The sequence below is a fragment of the Ranitomeya imitator genome, chromosome 1 (genome assembly GCF_032444005.1).
Source record: "Ranitomeya imitator isolate aRanImi1 chromosome 1, aRanImi1.pri, whole genome shotgun sequence".
Lineage (NCBI taxonomy): Eukaryota > Metazoa > Chordata > Amphibia > Anura > Dendrobatidae > Ranitomeya > Ranitomeya imitator.
Window position 1 is genome coordinate 529,776,809 of NC_091282.1, and position 18,636 is coordinate 529,795,444.

At 42.0% G+C, this 18,636-nt stretch overlaps 1 protein-coding gene across 2 annotated transcripts in view; it reads right to left on the bottom strand.

Moving 5' to 3' along the window:
• Positions 1–18,636, bottom strand: part of FRMPD1 (FERM and PDZ domain containing 1) — a 344,165-nt gene that overhangs the window by 86,390 nt on the left and 239,139 nt on the right. For both annotated transcript variants that reach the window (XM_069767303.1, XM_069767311.1), the window contains exons 3-4: positions 7,314–7,471; positions 4,723–4,825 (exon numbers count right to left, since the gene is read on the bottom strand). In XM_069767303.1, coding sequence (XP_069623404.1) covers positions 4,723–4,825; positions 7,314–7,471 — 261 coding nt within the window. The remainder of the gene's footprint in view (positions 1–4,722; positions 4,826–7,313; positions 7,472–18,636) is intronic.

Sequence of the window (18,636 nt, forward strand, 5' to 3'; positions counted from 1 at the left end):
TGTTATGTTTGTCTTACGTGTTTGTGCACTAGCATTTCTGTGCCAGACCTAGTGGCGTTGGTGGAGGGGACAGCTTAGAGTATAACAGGAGAACAGTAAAGCTATTGGCCCAAACCTCCTGACATTTAGGCTATATGCACACGTTCAGGTTTTTTTGCGTTTTTTTCGCGGTTTTTCGCGGTAAAAACGCTATAAAAACTCATTAAAAACGCATACATTATGCATTCTATCATTTAGAATGCATTCTGCATGTTATGTGCACATGGATGCGTTTTTTTCCACGAAAAAAACGCATCGCGGTAAAAAAAATGAGCATGTTCATTATTTTTGCGGATTTTCTGCGTTTTTCCAGCACTTCTATGCTTGTGGGAAAAAACGCACAAAAAATGCACCAAAAACGCAGTAAAATCGCGGGAAAAACGCATGCGGATTTCTGGCAGAAATGTCCGGTTTTTGTCAGGAAAATTTCTGCAAGAAATCCTGACGTGTGCACATACCCTTAGGGTATGTGCACACGTCAGGATTTTTAGCATTTTTTTTGCGGAATTTCGCTATAAAAACGCTATAAATCCGGTTAAAAAACGCTAACATTATGCATCCTATCTTTTAGAATGCATGCCGCATTTTTTGTGCATATGTTAGCGTTTTTTTCCGCAAAAAAAACGCATTCCGCAAAAAAAACTGACATGCTCTATCTTTTTGCGGATTTTTTGCGGATTTCCTATCAAAAAGGACATTCCGGAAAAAAAAAAATCCGCAAAAAATCAGCGCAAAATCCGCGCAAAAAACGCACAAATTCCGTGAGAAATCCGCGCGATAAAAGGACGCAGATTTCTGGCAGAATTCTCAGGATTTTGTCAGGAAATAATCCTGACGTGTGCACATACCCTTAGAGCTACCTTTGGAAGTAGGAATAGTTAGGGTCCCAGCCCTAGGGACAGTGTAGAACCTCTTTCCCTATTTACATACAGTCACAACGTGACATCTATTGTCTCATTTTATTTTATAACTTTGTGAAGGATATCAATATACAGCCACTATTTTTACGAGCATGAGAACAACTTTTGTTTAACACTGTGCTGGCTACTGCATATTGAGGCCACACTGCCGTCACTGATGGGGATGTATTATGGGGATACTCTCCAGGTGTTGTCAATAGGGGTAAATTGGTGTTTACATGGTGAAAACTATGTGTTATACTTCAGAGAAAAAAAAAAAGAATAAAATAAAAAAATTCTAAAAAAATTCTAAAAATGTATTAAAAAAAAAAATTTGAATCCCCCCACTAAAAAGAAAGAAATGATAATCTAATAAGAAAATAAACATATTTGATATTCCTGTGCCCGTAAAAGTCTATTCTATCAAAATATATAACTAAAATTAGCCCGATTGGTAAATGTGAAAGCAAGAAAAGAAATCAAAATTGCAGAATTGCGGTTTTTCACTCATTTCTCCTCCCTAAAAACATGCAATAAAACAGATCAAAAGTTTGTATTTTCTCCAAATTGGTATCAATAAAACCATGAGCTTTCAACACAAAAAAAAATAATTTCTGTTTTATTTCTGATTCAGATTAATTTTTTACCACAGAATAAACACAATAAAAACAAAACCTGAAAAAACTAAGGTGGAATTGCAGTTTTTTCAACACACTTGGATTTTTTCCCCATTTTCCTGTACAAACATGATGTCACAGGAGGCTAAGGGCTGCACACACTCCCCGCAGCATCCATCACTCCCACAAGAACAGGCCGTCATCAGGGGGCAACAATGTAACATAGTAACATAGTAACATAGTTAGTAAGGCCGAAAAAAGACATTTGTCCATCCAGTTCAGCCTATATTCCATCATAATAAATCCCCAGATCTACGTCCTTCTACAGAACCTAATTGTATGATACAATATTGTTCTGCTCCAGGAAGACATCCAGGCCTCTCTTGAACCCCCCGACTGAGTTCGCCATCACCACCTCCTCAGGCAAGCAATTCCAGATTCTCACTGCCCTAACAGTAAAGAATCCTCTTCTATGTTGGTGGAAAAACCTTCTCTCCTCCAGACGCAAAGAATGCCCACTTGTGCCCGTCACCTTCCTTGGTATAAACAGATCCTCAGCGAGATATTTGTATTGTCCCCTTATATACTTATACATGGTTATTAGATCGCCCCTCAGTCGTCTTTTTTCTAGACTAAATAATCCTAATTTCGCTAATCTATCTGGGTATTGTAGTTCTCCCATCCCCTTTATTAATTTTGTTGCCCTCCTTTGTACTCTCTCTAGTTCCATTATATCCTTCCTGAGCACCGGTGCCCAAAACTGGACACAGTACTCCATGTGCGGTCTAACTAGGGATTTGTACAGAGGCAGTATAATGCTCTCATCATGTGTATCCAGACCTCTTTTAATGCACCCCATGATCCTGTTTGCCTTGGCAGCTGCTGCCTGGCACTGGCTGCTCCAGGTAAGTTTATCATTAACTAGGATCCCCAAGTCCTTCTCCCTGTCAGATTTACCCAGTGGTTTCCCATTCAGTGTGTAATGGTGACATTGATTCCTTCTTCCCATGTGTATAACCTTACATTTATCATTGTTAAACCTCATCTGCCACCTTTCAGCCCAAGTTTCCAACTTATCCAGATCCATCTGTAGCAGAATACTATCTTCTCTTGTATTAACTGCTTTACATAGTTTTGTATCATCTGCAAATATCGATATTTTACTGTGTAAACCTTCTACCAGATCATTAATGAATATGTTGAAGAGAACGGGTCCCAATACCGACCCCTGCGGTACCCCACTTGTCACAGCGACCCAGTTAGAGACTATACCATTTATAACCACCCTCTGCTTTCTATCACTAAGCCAGTTACTAACCCATTTACACACATTTTCCCCCAGACCAAGCATTCTCATTTTGTGTACCAACCTCTTGTGCGGCACGGTATCAAACGCTTTGGAAAAATCGAGATATACCACGTCCAATGACTCACCGTGGTCCAGCCTATAGCTTACCTCTTCATAAAAACTGATTAGATTGGTTTGACAGGAGCGATTTCTCATAAACCCATGCTGATATGGAGTTAAACAGTTATTCTCATTGAGATAATCCAGAATAACATCCCTCAGAAACCCTTCAAATATTTTACCAACAATAGAGGTTAGACTTACTGGCCTATAATTTCCAGGTTCACTTTTAGAGCCCTTTTTGAATATTGGCACCACATTTGCTATGCGCCAATCCTGCGGAACAGACCCTGTCGCTATAGAGTCCCTAAAAATAAGAAATAATGGTTTATCTATTACATTACTTAGTTCTCTTAGTACTCGTGGGTGTATGCCATCCGGACCCGGAGATTTATCTATTTTAATCTTATTTAGCCGGTTTCGCACCTCTTCTTGGGTTAGATTGGTGACCCTTAATATAGGGTTTTCATTGTTTCTTGGGATTTCACCTAGCATTTCATTTTCCACCGTGAATACCGTGGAGAAGAAGGTGTTTAATATGTTAGCTTTTTCCTCGTCATCTACAACCATTCTTTCCTCACTATTTTTTAAGGGGCCTACATTTTCAGTTTTTATTCTTTTACTATTGATATAGTTGAAGAACAGTTTGGGATTAGTTTTACTCTCCTTAGCAATGTGCTTCTCTGTTTCCTTTTTGGCAGCTTTAATTAGTTTTTTAGATAAAGTATTTTTCTCCCTATAGTTTTTTAGAGCTTCAATGGTGCCATCCTGCTTTAGTAGTGCAAATGCTTTCTTTTTACTGTTAATTGCCTGTCTTACTTCTTTGTTTAGCCACATTGGGTTTTTCCTATTTCTAGTCCTTTTATTCCCACAAGGTATAAACCGCTTACAGTGCCTATTTAGGATGTTCTTAAACATTTTCCATTTATTATCTGTATTCTTATTTCTGAGGATATTGTCCCAGTCTACCAGATTAAGGGCATCTCTAAGCTGGTCAAACTTTGCCTTCCTAAAGTTCAGTGTTTTTGTGACTCCCTGACAAGTCCCCCTAGTGAAAGACAGGTGAAACTGTACAATATTGTGGTCGCTATTTCCTAGATGCCCGACCACCTGCAGATTTGTTATTCTGTCAGGTCTATTAGATAGTATTAAGTCTAAAAGTGCTGCTCCTCTGGTTGGATTCTGCACCAATTGTGAAAGATAATTTTTCTTGGTTATTAGCAGAAACCTGTTGCCTTTATGGGTTTCACAGGTTTCACTTTCCCAGTTAATATCCGGGTAGTTAAAGTCCCCCATAACCAGGACCTCATTATGGGCTGCAGCTTCATCTATCTGCTTTAGAAGTAGACTTTCCATGGTTTCTGTTATATTTGGGGGTTTGTAACAGACCCCAATGAGAATTTTGTTACCATTTTTCCCTCCATGAATTTCGACCTATATGGACTCGACATCCTCAGCTACGATAATTTTACCTAATAATATAAATTACAGAAATGAAGTAATTCTATCTATTCCATTCTACACACTACAGAAGAGTAGACCATTGTCACCCTTCCCGTGTTTTCTAAAAGTAAGATGTCAATATCACACCGCAGAATAATTTCCGCTGTCCCAAACAGCTCATCAGATGGAATCTGTAAGATTTAGCGGCAGTTTTGTCTTCTCCTTGTGTCATGCATAATCCATCAAAGATATTGTACTCTGCTAAAAGCCTGCTCTTCTACACTTATCTCTAGTGCCGCCATGTATGATGCATTACCTGACCAAGTCTGCTGCCTTCTCAACCTGAATGTTTTCCACATTTTCATTGTTGATGGCAAAAATTTGATCACCTGGCAATAGTTTCCCTTCAGCTGGACCACCTCGAAGAATAAATAGAAAAAAAAAAGAAATAATTGAGTAACAGTATTTATGAATCCAGCATACGGTTTATGTGACACAAGTGTCTACTATAGCATATCGCCATTCTGTTTTGTGGAAAAGGAAGTTTTTATAATTAATTACTTGCATGTACTGCCCCTTTCTAATCCTTCCAGTAGGTATTAAATCTGGTATTTCTCACAGTCATTATAGTGAACATGACAGCTGATACATGCTGCCCGAATCACAGGCAGCATGAACAGACACGGGCTCTGTCATTTCAGCCAGATATGCTTTACACTAAAACTCGGCCGCATTTCAGGAAAAACATACACTTAAGAGCCAGTTGAGGATCATGCTGCCCAGGTAACTAGTCCAAGAAGCCTGCCCTGGTGGCTTCTCTCTGCCCCATTCCCCTTGAACTCCCCATATGCACATATGTATGGAGAGGCCTGTCACTCAAGAGGAGCAGGGTGTGGAGATGTCATCAGGGATATGCTTCTTGGACTCGTCCTCCAAGCTGCATGGTTCCTAGCTGGCTCTTAAATGTATGTTTTCTCAAAAACGCCATAATGTAAGGTTCCTTTTAAAGAATCCTGCATTTCCTTTACTTTCAGCCATTACTTAGTGGATTTACTGGTATTGTATGTCTAGGACAAGTGCCAAGTCATAAGATCCACTTTCAGGTGAGCTTCAACTGTCTTAAACATGGCTTAATTTATACTCTAGTGCTAAGAATTCCTATTCATTTCTATGACGGTGAACTGCTGTACTGTAGGAAAACAGTCCTAGTATATAATATTTCTACCACCATGTTTTACAATTAGTATCTTCTGGTCAAATGCAGTCTTCAGGGTTTTGCTAACCATAGCTTCTGCCACTATGGCCATTTAAGTAATATTTTGCCTCTTCTTTCTTTCTGGAATGCATTATTCCAGAAGACCTGGTGTATGTGTGGGTGTTCATCAGGACATTTTAGTCGTAAAGCACCATAAACGCTGGGTTAAAGTTGTCAGAATCAGCAATTTTCAGCTGGATCATCCAACCATCTGATGCCTAGGGGTAACTACACCTCCTGACATTCCCCTAACAGATGTTGTCAAGGGAGAGAATGATCTGGATGCTAATATGAATGCCCGATAGCCCTGGCTTAGGCTTTTCTCTCTCTCCTCACAATAAACACATAAGTGCTCAGCCATATATGGGTAAGTAAAGAGATACTGCCTGCAGAACCAACGTTTGGCTGATAGCTGTCTCACCAAGTATGGCAGCTTATTCCGAATAGCAGACCCATGCACTCTGATATCGATGGTATCAAGAGTTACCTTTAGTTTTTGTAAAGCAATTCAAGGATTCTTAGGCCTGAATTTGAATATGCCAGTACTTTGGGTCAATTTTTTGCTAAAAAGTTGAACAAATAGTTCAAGACAGAAAATAGACCATTTTCAACTTTGCTCCAAATTCATGATTCGTGTGCGCCATTTTAAAGAATTTATTGGCAACTAATACCACAAGACAAAAAAGGATAGTGACTTAAAAAGAAACACCCACATATGCTAAGTTAGGGTTTAAAATTTTAATATTGGGCTAAATTTGCTGACATGGCAGTTATTTGAAATCTTTACCTCTGTAGGTATTGTACGGCTAAGTTCACACTAGGTATTTTTGCTGCGTTTTTTTTTCTGCAGTAAAACCTGATCTCTTGGCATGGCTTTTCGCTGCGTTTTTTATGTGTTTTTTGTGAGTTTTTTACAGCAGTTTTTGCATGCTAGATTTGTCTCTTGTGCATGCCAAAAAAATTTAGCATTGAAAAAAAGGTTCTAATTCATAGAGTCAGGTTTTGGCAAAAAAAAAAAATGCAGCAAAGCATGATACCTGCACTTTTGGTGTGTTTTCAGCATTTTTCACCACTCATTCAAGTCAATGGGTAAAAAATGCAGAAAAAACACTAAAAGAAGTGACATGCTCTATGTTCAAAAAACCATGTAAAGCACAAAATACTGATGACAAAAAAAAATGTGTGTGCTTGAGATTTATAAAATCTGATAGGCTTTGCTGATACTGTAAAACGCAGCTGAAAATTAGGATAAAAAGGAGCAAAAAACGCCTAGTGTGAACTTAGCCTAAAAGTCACGTCACAAATTTCTCAAAATTTCCCAGTGGAAATATACCCTAACACAGATCCCTCAAAGACTTTGTCTAGTGGCATAATGGATGGCACAGAAAAATATCCTTTTATCTAGTATAAAATGTAGAGTGAATGTACCAATTCTAATTTTATAACAAACCAACTGTTTATAGCAGCCTTATTACATAAGGCAAGAGGTTTTTTAGTTGTCACAAAGGTCTTCTTAAATTTGGAGTAAATCTAGGAAGTGCAGTGAGACATTTTAAAACTATTTCCAAAATAATGTCATAAATTGCATGTGCTATAAAGTGACTGAGATTGATGATTTCCATTGCAATGCTTAAAGATAAACGTTCACCTACCTGCAGTAACAGCTGTAACAGTAAGAGGAAGATTGCGAGATATGTCAAAGCCATAGCTGTCAATGTGCGGATCTTTTTTTATGTCTAATGTGATCTTCAATGAACATACATATTGGTTTGGACCAATGGATGGACTGTCTCCGGTTGAGGTTTTCCCACTTTTCAAAACAAGGTTAGAGCAAAAAGAATAGAACACTTACATGAATAACTGTGCAAGACATGTCAGCCCAATGTTGCAGTATACATTGATTTCAATGACCTGTCGCTATGGTGTTTGTTTTCCAGTAAGAGAAATCCAATGTAATTGTCTTTTACGCAGATGAGACATAGCAGAAGCTCATTTTGTCTGCATTTCTGCCTTAAGTGATACAATCTAGCATTTTTAAAACTTGGTAAATGATTTGAACACATTTGTATATAGGTTACCATTGTTAAGTTTCGTTTTTAACTCAACCATAATGTACTGAATATCGGACCAATAATTAGAAATACTAATAAAATAAAAACACAAAAAAGGAGATAATTCATCGGATACAATTGTGGTCAGCATTATTGGCATCCTTGATTATATATTGTAAAAAATCTGATATCTTCAGAAATAAGTTGGTATGTACCAACCGTGAATCATGAGAATGTTATGTACCTGTCCTAAATCTGGTCTTTGCTCGCCTCTCCCCAGTCCACTAAACTATGTGGTGCTCCACATCAGGCTTTGCAGATGGCCCGGCGTGATCCCATGTGATCATCTACCTGGTCCTATATACAGTAAGGCCTACCAAGAAACACACGTGAGTCTTGGTATTAAGACTTCTAAGTGCTCTGGAGTCCTGTTTGCCTGCAGCCTCCAGGATCTCTGCTACCTGTTCTCGGTCTCCTGTCTGTCTGCAGTCTCCAGGATCTCTGCTATCTGTCGGCAGTCTCCAGATCCTCTGCTACATGTTTGTGGATTACAGTGAATCTGCTATCTGTTTCACACATGCCTCAGTTGCCTGCTGCACTGATATCCATGGCCCATATGCCACCCAGACTTTGGGCTTTGAGGATCCACCCAGGGACAGACTGGAAATCTGGCAATTCTAGCAAATGCCAGAAGGGCCATGGCCATGGGCCACATTGCCTGCTACTCTGCTAACAGTATTGGTGTCCACAAGACAGTTGTGACGGAGCACAGAGCCGCAGGCTCCATCACTTACCCCAGCATGCTGCGTGCTTCCCTCGTATATTCAGGGATGTTGGCATTGTGATGACATTAATGAATTGCACCACAAGCATCCACTGAAAGACTAAATAGAAGGGGAGACCGAGGCTGCAAAGGACGAGGTGTCTACATTAGGCGAGTAAAATTATTTCTTTTTTTTGGGGGGGTGGGGGGGTGGGCTGTGGTGGTTCATCATACCATATAGGATGCTGTTTGCAGGACCATTATACTGTTTATGGAGCTATTGAGGGGACCATCATTTCAAATAAGGGCCTGTTCAGGGTACCATCCTACCATATGGGGGTCTGTTCGGCATACCATCATACTCTATTGGAAGCTTTTGGGGGACCATCATACTATATAGGGGTCTGTGCGTGGACCATCATACTGTATTGAGACTATGGGAGATATTCATAGTGTGGGGGGGCTGTCTGTAGGGTAGGATCATACTCGGTAGGGTAGGTGGATATTAGACTGTATGCAGGTCTATGGGGTACATTATACTATGTAGGGGGCTGTGGTGACCTTCATACTGTATAGGGTGGTTATGGCGGACTTCATACTAAATGGAGTGGTTATGAGGGTTATCATACTTTATGGAGCTACAGGGGTCATCAAACTGTACAGGGGACTTTGGTTGACATCATACTTTATGTAGAGGTCTGTGGTGCACTTCATAATGTATACTGAGGCTGAGATGAATACCATACTGTATGGGGGGCTGTGGTGACCATCTTACTGTGTGGGGTGCTGTGGGGCATAATACTTTATTTAGGGTTTGTGGAGCGATCATACTGTGTTGCATCATCATATAATTTAGTTAGGGACTCCTTTTGAGGTCAGGTAGGGATAGCCTACGTGGAGCGGGGCTGCCATATCATGCTTCAGGGTGCCAGCCTACACTGTCAAGCAGAGACAGCTAGGGTTAAGTTATTCTCTATTCCTTTAGACTTTTTCTTATGAATTGATTTATATGTATTTCTATACCAACCTGACATTATACATTTTTTGATGACCCAATTTTTTTCCATTGTTTGTTTTTTAATTAATACAAATAAATGCTAATTTGTGTGAGGTTTTTTTTTTGCTCTTTTGGTTTTGCTGCTTTGATAGACCCTTGTTTCGATTTTTGTTGGTTTTCTAATTCTTTTTATTTTCTCCCACGCTCTGTAAATGCCTTTAGTAAGATCCAATAGACATCTTTTCTCAGCATCTGTGCCACCTTTTTGCCCCCAGAACTGTCCTCCAGCTTTGATTGATGTGGATGACGCATCCAGCATCATCCATATAGCCGAAAGAGATCTTTCACCTTCATATTAGCATCACCGACTAGTGGAGGCGAACATTGTTCTGCCCTACTGTAGGCAGAGCACAAAACAAACAGTGGGCAAGAAAATATTTAGCCAGAGACCAATTGTGCAAGTTCTCCTACTTAAAAAGATGAGAGAGGCCTGTAATTGACATCATAGGTAGACCACAACTATGAGAGTCAAAATGAGAAAACAAATCCAGAAAATCAACTTGTCCGATTTGGCAAGATTTATTTTGCAAATTATGGTGGAAAAAAAGTATTTGGTCATTAACAAAAGTTCATCTCAATATTTTGTTATATATCCTTTGTTGACAATGACAGTGACCAAATGTTTTCTGTAAGTCTTCACAAGGTTGGCACACATTGTTGGTGGTATGTTGCTGGCATTCCTCCATGCAGATCTCCTCTAGAGCAGTAATGTTTTGGGCCTGTCGCTGAGCAACACGGACTTTCAACTCCCTCCAATGGTTTTCTATGGGGTTCAGATCTGGAGACTGGCTAGGCCACTCCAGGACCTTCATATACTTCTTACAAAGCCACTCCTTCGTGTCCCTGGTGGTGTGCTTGGGATCATTATCATGCTGAAAGACCCATCTGCGTTTCATCTTCAATGCCCTTGCTGATGGAAGGAGGTGTGCACTCAAAATCTCACGATACATGGCCCCATTCATTTTTTCATGTATGCAGCTCAGTCCTCCTCGTCCCTTTGCAGAGAAACAGCCCCAAAGCATGATGTTGCCACCCCCATGCTTCACAGTAGGTATGGTGTTCTTTGGATGCAACTCAGCATTCTGTCTCCCCCAAACACGATGAGCTTTGTTTCTACCAAACAGTTCTACTTTGGTTTCATCAGACCATATGACATTCTCCCAATACTCTTCTAGATAATCCAAATGCTCTCTAGCAAACTTCAGATGGGCCCAGACATGTACTGGCTTAAGCAGGGGGACACGTCTGGCACTGCAGGATCTGAGTCCCTGGCGGCGCAGTGTGCTACTGATGGTAGCCTTTGTTACTGTGGTCCCAGCTCTATGCAGGTCATTCACTAGGTCCCCCCATGTGGTTTTTGCTAGGATTTTTGCTCACCGTTCTTGTGATCATTTTGACCCCACGGGGTGAGATCTTGCATGGAGCCCCAGATCGAGGGAGATTGTCAGTGGTCTTGTATGTCTTTCATTTTCTTATTATTGTTCCCACATTTGATTTCATAACACCAAGCTGTTTGCGTATTGCAGATTCAGTCTTCCCAGTCTGGTGAGGACTACAATTTTGTTTCTGGTGTCCTTCGACAGCTCTTTGGTCTTCACCATAGTGGAGTTTGGAGTGTGACTGTTTGAGGTTGTGGACAGGTGTCTTAAATACTGATAACAAGTTCAAACAGGTGCCATTAGTACAGGTAATGAGTGGAGGACAGAGGAGCCTCTTAAAGAAGAAGTTACGGGTTTGTGAGAGCCAAAAATCTTGCATGTTTTTAGGTGACCAAATACTTATTTTCCACCATATTTTGCAAAATAAATCTTGCTAAATCAGACAAGGTAATTTTCTGGATTTGTTTTGTCATTTTGACTCTCATAGTTGTGGTCTACCTATGATGTCAATTACAGGCCTCTCTCATCTTTTTAAGTGGGAAAACTTGCACCATTACACACCATTACACACTGAATGGGAAACCACTGGGTAAATCTGACAGGGAGAAGGACTTGGGGATCCTAGTTAATGATAAACTTACCTGGAGCAGCCAGTGCCAGGCAGCAGCTGCCAAGGCAAACAGGATCATGGGGTGCATTAAAAGAGGTCTGGATACACATGATGAGAGCATTATACTGCCTCTGTACAAATCCCTAGTTAGACCGCACATGGAGTACTGTGTCCAGTTTTGGGCACCGGTGCTCAGGAAGGATATAATGGAACTAGAGAGAGTACAAAGGAGGGCAACAAAATTAATAAAGGGGATGGGAGAACTACAATACCCAGATAGATTAGCGAAATTAGGATTATTTAGTCTAGAAAAAAGACGACTGAGGGGCGATCTAATAACCATGTATAAGTATATAAGGGGACAATACAAATATCTCGCTGAGGATCTGTTTATACCAAGGAAGGTGACGGGCACAAGGGGGCATTCTTTGCGTCTGGAGGAGAGAAGGTTTTTCCACCAACATAGAAGAGGATTCTTTACTGTTAGGGCAGTGAGAATCTGGAATTGCTTGCCTGAGGAGGTGGTGATGGCGAACTCAGTCGAGGGGTTCAAGAGAGGCCTGGATGTCTTCCTGGAGCAGAACAATATTGTATCATACAATTATTAGGTTCTGTAGAAGGACGTAGATCTGGGGATTTATTATGATGGAATATAGGCTGAACTGGATGGACAAATGTCTTTTTTCGGCCTTACTAACTATGTTACTATGTTACTATGTTACAATTTGTCGCTGACTAAATACTTTTTTTTCCCACTGTAACGCCTCATTTGCCTGGGAAATTTAATGCTGGTGAATTGGTTTGGGTAAAGAGGAACCTTAATGACGTTTCCCGGGTACATGCGCAATTAAGTTTTGTGCTCTACCCACAGTACCAAAGTGCTCCTGTGCTAGCTGGTGATGCTAATGCACAGGCTCAAGATCATTTTCGGCTATTCGATGACACTGGACGCATCACTGACATTTGCATACATTGATGTTCATTGAACTATGCGCTCCACAGTGGAGAGCTGTGATGTGCAATTCTAACCGATTGCTCGTCACCAATAGGCTGTTCTTTAGTCCTATGCTTTAACGCAACCTCAGAACTTCCGGGTTGTGAACTCATCGCGAATTGGTATAATTAGCAGCAGTGGGAATGTTCGGTTTACTGATCTGTCAGTGATTGGGATTTATTAGATAATACTCGGGGAACAAGGTCCCTACTGGAGCAGGGTTATATTAGATACAGGTGTTGCATTACCCTTTTGATTGGGTGATGACATATACAAAAGGAGGGCATTTGATAGATATGTCCTTCTTGAGGAAGCAAATGTGTGTTGGGTCATGGGTTTTTGGTGACAGTTTTTGGTAAATATTTATCTGCTGCAATGGCTGTATAATGTGATATGATCTTGACTTGAAACATCTATGTATGTTATTAACTACTTTTTTATCTCTTTGATTATGCTTTTTAGCATGAGAAAATTGGTATATTTATCTATATTTATGTAAATGTATGCACTGGCACATTTATTTATGTGATTTATATGATTTTATGAATCTTAATCTCTCGAATCTGCTCGTAGATATTTTACGATCACTTATACGATTTATTATTTATCTATATCTATATTTATATATACATAATTTCGTATCTATTTTTTACATAATGTCCAGCAACATCTCTGATTTGATTTATTATTATTGTATACTCATCCCTCTCTCTATCAGTTCATTTGTGCTTACTAGTTCCCTGGGATTTTCGTCATTAACATGAATAACATTTATTTTTTTAACTGTTTTATAAATAGAAAATATTTTCTAATTATTGTATATACTTGAGTATAAGGTGACCCAAGTATAAGCTGAGGCACCTAATTTTGCCACGAAAAACTGGCAAAACTTATTCACTCGAGTATAAGCTGGGTATGCATTGTCCTCTCATCCCTATCCTGGTATGCATGGCTCCCCGTCCCTGTCCTTGAATGCATGACTCCCCGTCTCTGTATGCATGGTTCCCCATCCATGTATGCATGGCTCCTTATCCCCATCCTTGTATGCATGGCTCCTTATCCACTATCCTTGTATGCATGGTTCCTATAAAAAAAAAAACATGTCCTACTTACCTTCCCTGCGCGCCCTCGCTGCAACTCGTTCTGGCGCCAGCAGTTCTTCTGGCCAAGCGATCACCTGTCCCTGCTCATTAAAGTAATGAATATTCATTCCATGCCTATGGCAGCAGAGAGGGGTGAATATTCATTACCTTAATGAGTAGGGGACACGTGATTGCTCGGCCGGAAGACTGGCACCGGAAGGAGATTCAGTAAGGGTGTGCAGGGAAGGTATGTAGGATGCAGCTGTAACTGTAAACATTATAAGAGAAATGAATATTCACTGCCAGCACAGTTAATATTCATTTCTTTTTAGCAGCGGACACAGTTACAGCCAACTCCTGCCTCTGTGACCCGCTGCTCCACCACTCTCCATCCCCCGCTGTCTTTCTGGGATAATAATTCATGTATAAACTGAGGGGGCATTTTCAGCACAAAAAAATGTGCTGAAAAACTCATCTTATACACGAGTATATACAGTAAGTGTGGTGTATCCTTTCGTAGGCATAGTTTTGACATTTTTGTAGCATTCTCTAATTAATTTTCCCCATCCTAAATAATTCTTATTAGTACTGAAAACAGTATGAATAGCAAACTTCTTGATAACTTCTTTAAGACTGTTAAAATCGGGATACTAAGGACATAGGCTATATTCACATTGTGCTTTAGCCTACTGTCTTTAGTTCTTGTTAAGGATTATATCTGAAGCGCTGTAAATTAGTATTTGGGTGTTATTATGACAGGGCCATTGAGTTTTGACCTACATTCAATGGCTCCATTGAGGCTTACTTCTGAAGCCCTGGAAAATGAAATTTGAAGATTTGCATTGATGGGGCCATTGACTGTAATTGCAGATGGAGTCACTATATGCTCTGTCAGACATTATTTTTGGGCATATCCATGTATTTTTGAATCAGGAATCAAATCATGGTCAACTGCGCTTTGGTGTCCGCTTCACAATCTGGTGATTCCAAATAAACCTTGGACTGATTTATTAGTAGATTTCATTACTGACTTACCAGTATGTGCAGGGGATTTCTACCATTATTGTTTCTGACCGAGGTGTGCACATTTTTTCATAATTTTGGAAAGCATTTTGCATTTGACTAGGGATTTATCTGTCCAATGGACAAACTGAATGCGTTAACCAGAATGTTGAAGCTTATCTTAGGTGTTTTGTGTGTGAGAATCAGGAGGATTGGGTTACTTACATCTAACTGAATTTGCTGTAAATAACCGTTGTCATGAGTCTACTGATAAGTCCCCATTCTTCTGGGTCTATGGGTTTTATTCTCAGTTCAGCTTTCTTAATAGGAATCGTTCCTCAGGAATATCTGAAGAGGAACATTTTTCATCATCTATTATGTCTTTGTGGCAAGAAGTTCTTAATAAATTGAAGAAGACGGGGTCCAAACATAAGAGCAGTGGCGTAACTACCACGGTCGCAGCAGTCGCCACTGCGACCGGGCCCGGGGGAAGTCAGGGGCCCCGGCAGGTCAGATGCACGCCGACACCAGCAAAAAGTTAAAAACTGTTGCCGTGCAGGTGATTCCTCCCGCACGGCAACAGACAGACCGGCCCTCCACCTGACCTGCCGGGCGCACACATCAGATCAGCAGCCGACGCCTGATCTGAAAGGAAGAGCTGAAGATCCTGTGGTGACGTCATCACTATCATAGGGCTTTCACCATTTATCAGCTCCGCCTCCTGATCACATGACGATGACGTCACCACAGGTCCTTCAGCTCTCAGCAGCTCAGTCCTGGTTGTGTGCAGCTCGTGTTCTCTGGTATCAACCAGCAGCAGATTTCTGGTTCCTGCTGTTCTGGTGAGATGTGGAGACAGGGGCAGAATGTGGAGACGGATGGGGCAGAATGCGGAGACGGATGGGGCAGAATGCGGAGACGGATGGGGCAGAATGCGGAGACGGATGGGGCAGAATGCGGAGACGGATGGGGCAGAATGGGGAGACGGATGGGGCAGAGTGCGGAGTCGGATGGGGCAGAGTGAGGAGTCGGATGGGGCAGAGTGAGGAGTCGGATGGGGCAGAGTGAGGAGTCGGATGGGGCAGAGTGAGGAGTCGGATGGGGCACAGTGAGGAGTCGGATGGGGCACAGTGAGGAGTCGGATGGGGCAGAATGAGGAGTCGGATGGGGCAGAGTGCGGAGTCGGATGGGGCAGAGTGCGGAGTCGGATGGGGCAGAATGCGGAGACGGATGGGGCAGAATGGGGAGACGGATGGGGCAGAATGCGGAGACGGATGGGGCAGAATGCGGAGTCGGATGGGGCAGAGTGCGGAGTCGGATGGGGCAGAGTGCGGAGTCGGATGGGGCAGAGTGCGGAGTCGGATGGGGCAGAGTGCGGAGTCGGATGGGGCAGAGTGAGGAGTCAGATGGGGCAGAGTGAGGAGTCGGATGGGGCAGAGTGAGGAGTCTGATGGGGCAGAGTGCGGAGTCTGATGGGGCAGAATGAGGAGTCGGATGGGGCAGAGTGTGGAGTCGGATGGGGCAGAGTGAGGAGTCGGATGGGGCAGAGTGCGGAGTCTGATGGAGCAGAGTGCGGAGTCTGATGGGGCAGAGTGCGGAGTCTGATGGGGCAGAGTGCGGAGTCTGATGGGGCAGAGTGCGGAGTCTGATGGGGCAGAGTGCAGAGTCTGATGGGGCAGAGTGCGGAGTCTGATGGGGCAGAGTGCGGAGTCAGATGGGGCAGAGTGCGGAGTCGGATGGGGCAGGAGCATGGGCAGGATGTGGATTTGGGTGAAAAATATTTTGGCGGGGGGGGCCCCATTTGAAAGTTCGCACCGGGGCCCATAACTTTGTAGTTACGCCACTGCATAAGAGTGTGGTTGATCGGAAATGTGTGGTGGGTCCGTACCTGTGTATTGGTGAGTTGGTGTGGTTGTCCTCAAGGATAATTAAGTTGAAGGCTTCCTCTTGGAAACTGGTTTACAAGATTGTGGCCATCGTCAATCCTGTAGCATTTTGCCTTGCTTTGCCATCTACTTTTAGGATTCATAATGTACTTCATCTTTCTTTGCTCCAAAAAAGTTACGTCCTCTGAACCATCACCACTACCTCCACCTCTGGTCATGGTTGATGGGAATTTGGAGTTTCAGATAGCTAAGATCATAGATTCTCACTTGGCTCCTTGATCTCTTCAGTATCTCGTACACTAGAAGGGTTACGGTCCTGAAGAGAGGATGTGGGTACCATCATCTGACGTTCATGCGGTTAGGTTGGTCCGGTCCTTTCAAACGGCACACCCTGAAAAACCAGGTCTTGAGGTTCCAGAGGTTCCTCTTAGAAGGGGAAGGTACTGTCACGGGTTTGCCACAACAGAGAGGAGCCAGAAGACCGCAGCATCTGTGTTGTCGTTCTCCTGCACTGAAAGAAGAACTTTTCCCTCAAAATTAACGATGCTGGTTTATTTCAGCAGTGCAGGGGATAAACAATTCAGCTTGGAGTCTTTGTAGCTTCCTGCCTGAAGGATCTCAGGAGTGCAGTATCAGCCACTCACCCCTCCTATATATTCTCACCTCTGGCAATCTGGATTGCCATTGTTAAGTCTTGTGCTGCCTGGTGAAGGAGTGGAGGATTTGCTGTTCGGTAGATGCATTTTTGGAGAGTTGTTCTGTGACTGTTGCTAGCTTATTTCAGCTGTGTGCAATCCCCCATCCTCTCCTATTTATTCCCTAACTTTCCTACCTTATGTTCCCTTCTGTTGTCTGTGAGTGCATATTTGTATGATTGCTATATTAATTTATCCCTGTACGTACTTCCTTGTTTGTCTGGTTTGTTTATATACATACCGTACACTGTTCCTCCCAACACTGGATGGGTGAGGGAACAGATGAGGGCTGATTCAGGAGTACAGCAAGGTACGTGGCCCCAGCATCTTCATCATCAGAAGTAACTTGGAGAGCAGAGAGAGCTAGGGCACCCCTAGCGTCAGGCACAGGGAAGGAGCCACTGATATCTGACAACAGAATTGTGACAGGCGGATACTGCTGATAATAATGTCTGCCAGAGCAACATCTGCACCATTAACGTGTATGACGCTGTCAGCGCAAATGTTTGAATCCCATTTTCCAGAGGCTTAGACGTAAGTCTCACGGAGCCACTGACAGCATGGTAAAACGCAATTTGAACATAGCCATACACTACTTGTGCTTGTTGATAATAGAATTTGTGGTTTGTTTATTTCTTGCCATTGCGAACAAAGAGCAGGCAATAAAATTGCTCTTTCAAGCATCAAAGGATCAATGTGGGGACAGGTGTGTCTAATTTCTATTTAATCACACGGTAATCTGATTTTGTCTTTTGTTTCTAACTGAACAAAGTGTGCTAATAATCGTGCCCTGGCATTGATTTCGATTTTGTATCCGTTTTATCCTGCCAAGTTTTTATTTAGTTATTTTCAAGTTTTGTGCCTTGCTGTATTAAAGGGACTCTGTCACCTGAATTTGGCGGGACTGGTTTTGGGTCATATGGGCAAAGTTTTCGAGTGTTTGATTCACCCTTTCCTTACCCGCTGGCTGCATGCTGGCTGCAATATTGGATTGAAGTTCATTCTCTGTCCTCCATAGTACACGCCTGCGCAAAAGCAATCTTGCCTTGCGCAGGCGTGTACTACGGAGGACAGAGAATGAACTTCAATCCAATATTGCAGCCAGCATGCAGCCAGCGGGTAAGGAAAGGGTGAATCAAACACTCGAAAACTTCGCCCATATGACCCAAAACCAGTCCCGCCAAATTCAGGTGACAGAGTCCCTTTAAGCATACTAGGTTATATATCCAGGCAGTTTTAAAAGAAAACATTATTTCACTTTATCTTATATGGTATACTTAAAATTCAATAACAATATGTTTACCATAACCACATAAAACATCAGTTGACAATCATGCAGTACTTACATATTGAAGAAAAAGGGGGACAATTCACTAAGGTGCTCACTCCAGAAATCTGGGGTATACACTATTTTTATAATTCGGCACTTGCGCCAAAATATTGTGACTTTTTTGCA